Raw genomic sequence first — 6,065 nt, 5'->3', positions numbered from 1 at the left:
ATGACAGCCCCGGGCTATCGAGAATCGAGATTCCAGAGTGCTTTCGTGGTGAGGGCTCTGGCCACGATCAGTCTCCAAAACCCAGGCTCCGAAAGCATTCCCATAACAGGCAGCTGGAGCAGTGGAGCAGCTCTTTGACGGCTGCCGCCTCAGCATCGAAGGATATTGCAGAAGCCTTCTATGTTCACTGCATACTTACATCTCATAACGACACGGTTCATGGAAATGATGTAAATCGGGACTCGCAAAGCTGCTCAAAGAGCTCGACTGGATTAGCTGCTCGTTTTGGATTTCGATTGAACTGTAGATAGTAATCATGCTCATTCTCTCACTAGCCGTACACTAAAGAAATTCTAATATCCACCCAGCCGATAGGCAGTTGTGGAGCATTCAAGACCAGCCTGGACCAGCATTCAGGCTCTGGTAACCCCGTCTCATGAATATCGGCTGCGCCCGATAGGAGGTTGCACGTGTAACCGCTTCCGAGCGTTTTTGTTCGGATCGCGCCTGGCCCGAGGCCACACCGTATACCAAGCTCGTAGCTGGTTTACGGTGTAAGTTGACTACAAATGACATAATTTAGCTGGGATGGATGTTATTAATTGCAAAACGTCACTCCCCTGCCACAGTGTTCTCCCTCTAACCCTCAGCCTTAAGTGTGGACGTCATTCGATTTTCGACTTTTTATCTCGCATTCTTCACAGACGATTTTCAGCAATCCAGCACAGCCGAAAACACTGATTAATTAATTCTATCATTAGTATAATTATCAATGCACGTTGATCATTTTTCTAACGCAACAGAGCTTGGTGTTTTACGAGCGCTTCGTGACGGGCAACATACAGGAGCAATAAAGACAAAAGAGTCTTCACCAATCACCAATCACCATTCACAAAGACACCAGCACTAACCCAGGGTAGGCATGAACCCTCAAGCATCATATGCTGAGCCGATCCTAGACAGTAGTTTGTTTGACGACATACCCACCCCGAGAATGATCTGTATGCTATGAGGGGGAGGGGGGATGCCATGTTACCCGATCTCCTAGCCCGTCGCGTGGTGAAGCCTCGCGGTGTCGGGAAGTGTAATAGGAGTAGCCAGAGGACCGATGACTGACCACATTCAGCGGATCGAGTATCCCGGGGTTCGCGCTGGCCCCGCAGAGGCCAGGTAAGTGCCGACTGAGCTACCGGAAGGGAACTAGGGTGGTCAGGGGCAGCGAGGGTACTGCGCCCACACGGCGAGGCATTGGCACAAACAGAAGTCTACCAACTGTTGGTGATGGTTCGTTGGCTGATTGCTTCAAGCTTGCGAAGTATTGATGTCTAAAATACTGCTCGCTCAAATTGACGGGGACTTGCCAATGACGGCAATTATCATCAATTATCGTGCACGGGAAAAAGGAGGCCGTAAAAAGTCGGAACATTTAGCGTGCCACATATCCAATGTAATGCCGACATTTTGGACGCAAGCCTTCGTGCCGATTGATAACCAAGAGACACCAAGGTTGGATGACGAAACATGTATTTTCCTGACGCGTTAGTATCCATAAACATCACTAAAGCGATTTGTCGCGACTCGCGAGTGGATATGTGATTGAACAAAACATGCTTCGTAAGACTGTAATTAAGTGCAAAAATACGAGGTGCATGGTGTTGTTTTTCGCGAATAGCGGACTCATGCCGTTCAATGACATTGTAAGCATTGTCGCACCAATGCTACTTATATAAGCAACTACCAGCTGGAGAATCCGTGGTTACTTATGTAAGAAAACTACCAGATCGACTCAAATCCTTTGCGTGTGTCCTTGCAAGGAAACGCCATTTTACACGCTCAAAGTGCAGAGTTGCACATCAATTTCAATTGGATTCGAACAAAGTGAGACTTGAGAGGGCCATTATAATATATGTACCGTTATACCGCTGCATGTTCCTACAGACACTAAAGCCCATGTAAGCAACAACCACATTGGAAAGTAATAGATCACGCTGATATCATCCACAATTCCACGATCTATAAAGATCACCCCTAACTATTTACGATCGACCCATTTTCAAACGGCACACGCTACCAAAACGAAATGGTACATGTGGTTTACGACCAATTTTCATAGAAAAACTTTCCAGAAGAAGAATGAAAAAACGCAACGTGCATCAGAAATGATACATTCTACGGGCTTTTTGAAAGATACGAGTGTACGTACCATTCATCGATATATGAGCGAAGACGTTCGGTTGCAGGCCACGTAATTCCTATGGCCGAATTCGGAGCGATCGTTCACGGCGAAGTTCGCATCTCGACCAAAGATCACTGATATCCGATGCCACAACAAAATAAATACAAACGCACAACATAAGGACAGAGACCGCTTACCCACATCCCACTTCCAAACACATCACATCATGACTTCACCGTTTCACAGTCTTATAAAGCAAGAGTTATGAACTGCAAGATATAGTATCCACTTTCCACCCAAACTCCAGTCTTTTCAGGTCTGATATCACCATCAACTCTCGTCAATTTTCATCACTTTTTCGCCACAAAATTTTTGTGATAATTTCGCGTAAACTCGACCATCAGATCCTGAGTGCACTCAGGAAGCTCACCGACAAAGCGGCCTGGGGATCCTTCGAGGCGCGCGAAGCAGGGCACCACCGTCTCCGGCGCTAGCACCGTGTTGTCGGCAATGTAGCAGCAGTCCTTGAGGATGCAGCGACGGCCCTGGGTGGCGGACAGACAGAAGATTGTTAGCAGGGAGTCGCTGCACACTGCACACTGCACACTCGACACTGGATACCGTAAAAGGCAGGCGGCAGTCGAAATGGTGTGGTACGAAGCGTCAGAGAATAAGGTCGTTTTCAGCACATGCTTTCGAAAATAACGAGCGGCTGGTTTAAGTGAAGCTTGTCCCTAAACAGTATAATCACGACACTTGTATTCAGCTGATATTCATTAACCATTTTATGTGCAGCCGAACACGCTTCACGATAAAATTCAAAATTAGTTCACCGGCTGGCGGCTCCAATAGGTTTTCCGTAAGCAGGATCCTCTGAACTTTATACTTGATGAATTGTTTGTTTACGTCCATTTCACCAACGTGAATACAAACGTTGCTTGTGCAAAAGTTATAATTCAAACACAAAACAATGCGTAAATGATATCCGCGGTCGCTGTACACATTTCATTCAATTTAGCGCCTAAACCTGGGATTTGGACATTTCAACATCGCTCCAAAATCATCCCTGAGCCTCTAGAGAAAAACGCAGCAATAAGATCCACCCCTCCGCCAGAAACCTTTCGACGTTATTTTTACTGCGGTAAAAAGCCACCTCTCATTCTCAATTGTCAGCCTAGGAAAGACCCTCTATCTCGCTCTCGGTGGTACTCACAATGACGCAGTTGTTGCCGATGTAGACGTAGCTGCCCACGGAGGCGGCATTCACCACTGAACCTTCCCCTATGAACACGTGGTCACCGATGTGAGTGGGGAAGAACGCCACGCCCTTGCTGAACTTCTTGAACGGGGGTCGCAGCACCGCTTTCCGCCCCACGATACAGTATCTGAAATCGATTAACAGGGAATCGAGGGAGATTAGCTTTAGAGAGATGCTCAAGTGACTAACGAACACGAACTCTGATGTGCAACGCAAAAAGCACGTAAGTCGAATGTAGATTGTCTTGATCTTTTCGCTTTAAAATTGGCAGTATCTTGTATCAACAAACTTATATTCACACGGTAAAATACAATTTGTCAGCGAATCATTTCACAAATCAAGCCCATGAAACCAGACACGGCTAATTTCTCTCACTCGCGATCGTATCAAGCGAACGTCTGCCAACGGTAACGTCCCCATAGCGACACGCGCACCATCTAGCGGCGTAACACTGACCTTCCAGTTCTAATGCTGGCCAAGTCGCCGCGTATGATGGCGCCAGCGTCGACGATGTTCTTGCCGGTTAGAATGGTGTTTTGTGATCCACAGAGGACCGACTGACGGCTCACTTTGTTACCGGTCGTCTGAGAGCAAAAGAATACCGTGATCAAGCGATGATTGAGAGGTATGTATCTCAGGAAACAGATGAGAATGAAAATAGAGGTGGCTGGAATTTAGCAACTGGTAGAAGTGGCAAGGCAAATCAAGAAACAGTGGAGTTGATGCAGAGCACTCATCCGGACCTTGAAATATCTATAACAAAATAAGAATGTGACCATACAGCAGGCTGAGAGACAAAGGGCTGTTTAATGCCTCTTCACTGCTTGATGCTGGTGTTGATGAAACACTTTGTCAATCAGAAGCAACTACAGGGTTAAGTGGAATAAGCAAGACACACACATCTGTTCAAGCCGTCACTTTGGCCAGCTTGGCCCAGAAAGCCCAGCTTAAATGTGAAAGTAAAAATCATCATTTTGGAGACATGTCAGATCACTTGATATGATAGATAACCAGAGGCCTGGAGAACAAACAGGTAATAAGCATAAGAAGTTTGAAAAACTGGTAGAACTTACGGTTTCAATAAAGCTTCCTGGTTCATAGTGAATGGGTTGTAGCTCCATGATCAAACCAGTATTTGTCACCTTTTCATGAAAGCTGTGAAACAGGAAATATCCAGTCAGACAACAAACTGGAATTAAAAAACTCAGGACACAAAAAAGTCAACAATGTGAGCAGAGAAAAACTGTCTCAATCACAAGCATCAAGGTTATCCCTTTAATGTCATCTTCCATCACCTTTCTTCTAGATTTCTTTGGCACCTAGATGCCACAATACAATCAAATATTAAGAAGCAAGTGGCTGATGTTGGTGTAAGCTATTGCATGTAAGCTATTGCTGTGGCATTAGCACACTGACCACAAACCATGAGGCATGATAACATTTTATTTGAGGTACATTTTCAAACCTTGCACATACCAATAGGCAATATGGATATATTATTTAATAAAAAAATAAGGATAAATCTTTCTGAAAATATTAACACTCAACTGATGACTCATCTTGCCAGCATTCTGGCTTTACGATGCTTTACGATCATTGAAAAGAGGCAAACATTTTCAAATGAATTATGAAGAGCAAACTTTCTTCAGAAAAAATGTAAAATAATGAATGTTAAATGAACTGATTAAACCATACTAAAATTTAGTCATCATTATACTAACATTGTTATGGCTTTTGTCTGGAAATTTTTCGCAATGATAAAAACCGAAGCAAGATATGATCCCTTGCTGATGTTTACCAACTATTCCATTTGTACAGAAAACATGCATTGATGTGTATAGACTTATGGGGATGAACAAAATAAAATAATATTGATATTTATTTAGATCTCAGGCAGGTAAGATTGAGATCTGAGGTTAGGAATAACACCATTTTAACAGCACTGAAAGAGCAGAATCATTTTAATGTTAGATATCATTTATGCATCATTCGAAAGATAATTTTGTATTTCATAACTTGCAATGCACATTAGTACACCTAGAAGCAATTTTCGTTAAAAATACCGTTAAAAAGAGAAACGCACCCACGTCACCCACACACCACCAAGCCAGCTTACCGCGCCGTTTATGTCACTAATGTGTCATATCCGTCATATCTAATTACATTCACACTCGTCAAATACGGCTTGGTTTGGACACCCAACACTTTTCGACCGGAACCACTCGGCCCATAGAAATAAAGTATTGCATTGCATTGTATTGTATTGTATTGTATTACCGTCAAGGAAAATCCACACGGGGCGTGGCGATTACAGTGCAGAAAATAAGACATAAAGACATAAAGACATAAAGACTCAGCCGATCGGAACGAACGAGACCCCCTTCGAATCAGATCAGAGTCCAGATGATATGATTTTATCAGCCGTTTCGAATATGGTGACCTCAGGTAACCCTGGTGACCTCAAAAGCTCAACTTGATGTTTTCACCTGTTGCAACCTTTCTATACCTAACTCAGAAACTACTGGAACGATCGAGACGAAAGCACCACGAGTCGATTACATCAGCCGTTTCGAAAATGATATGGTGACCTCGGGTGACCTCGGTAACCTTGGGTCAGTAGCGGCGGAACGC

At 44.2% G+C, this 6,065-nt stretch overlaps 1 protein-coding gene across 4 annotated transcripts; it reads right to left on the bottom strand.

The window, feature by feature from the left end:
* Positions 1–1,507: 1,507 nt before the first annotated feature.
* Positions 1,508–5,556, bottom strand: LOC122391605 (dynactin subunit 5-like). Of its 4 annotated transcripts, none has more exons than XM_043385709.1 (5): positions 5,498–5,556; positions 4,508–4,589; positions 3,891–4,018; positions 3,390–3,561; positions 1,508–2,721 (listed from the first exon to the last, which is right to left on the bottom strand). In XM_043385709.1, the coding sequence occupies exons 2-5, from the start codon at positions 4,553–4,555 to the stop codon at positions 2,527–2,529; spliced, it is 543 nt and encodes a 180-aa protein (XP_043241644.1). In that variant the 5' UTR covers positions 4,556–4,589; positions 5,498–5,556; the 3' UTR covers positions 1,508–2,526. The 4 variants fall into 4 exon arrangements, with proteins under 4 accessions (XP_043241644.1, XP_043241642.1, XP_043241643.1 ...); XM_043385707.1 differs by having other exon boundaries at positions 5,518–5,556; XM_043385708.1 differs by having other exon boundaries at positions 5,535–5,556.
* Positions 5,557–6,065: the final 509 nt, after the last annotated feature.

The sequence above is a fragment of the Amphibalanus amphitrite genome, unplaced genomic scaffold (genome assembly GCF_019059575.1).
Source record: "Amphibalanus amphitrite isolate SeventyFive unplaced genomic scaffold, NRLGWU_Aamphi_draft 000446F_arrow, whole genome shotgun sequence".
Lineage (NCBI taxonomy): Eukaryota > Metazoa > Arthropoda > Thecostraca > Balanomorpha > Balanidae > Amphibalanus > Amphibalanus amphitrite.
Note: the sequence above shows the minus strand (reverse complement) of the source record. Positions and strands in the feature narration are given on the sequence as shown.

Bases quoted from the DNA above. Each gene is read 5' to 3' on its own strand.
- LOC122391605 (XM_043385709.1), bottom strand. From the start codon at position 4,555: ATGGAGCTACAACCCATTCACTATGAACCAGGAAGCTTTATTGAAACC. The intron at 4,019-4,507 runs GTAAGTTCTACC...TTTTGCTCTCAG, and splicing joins CAGGAAGCTTTATTGAAACC to ACGACCGGTAACAAAGTGAG. The intron at 3,562-3,890 runs GTCAGTGTTACG...AATCGATTTCAG, and splicing joins GCCAGCATTAGAACTGGAAG to ATACTGTATCGTGGGGCGGA.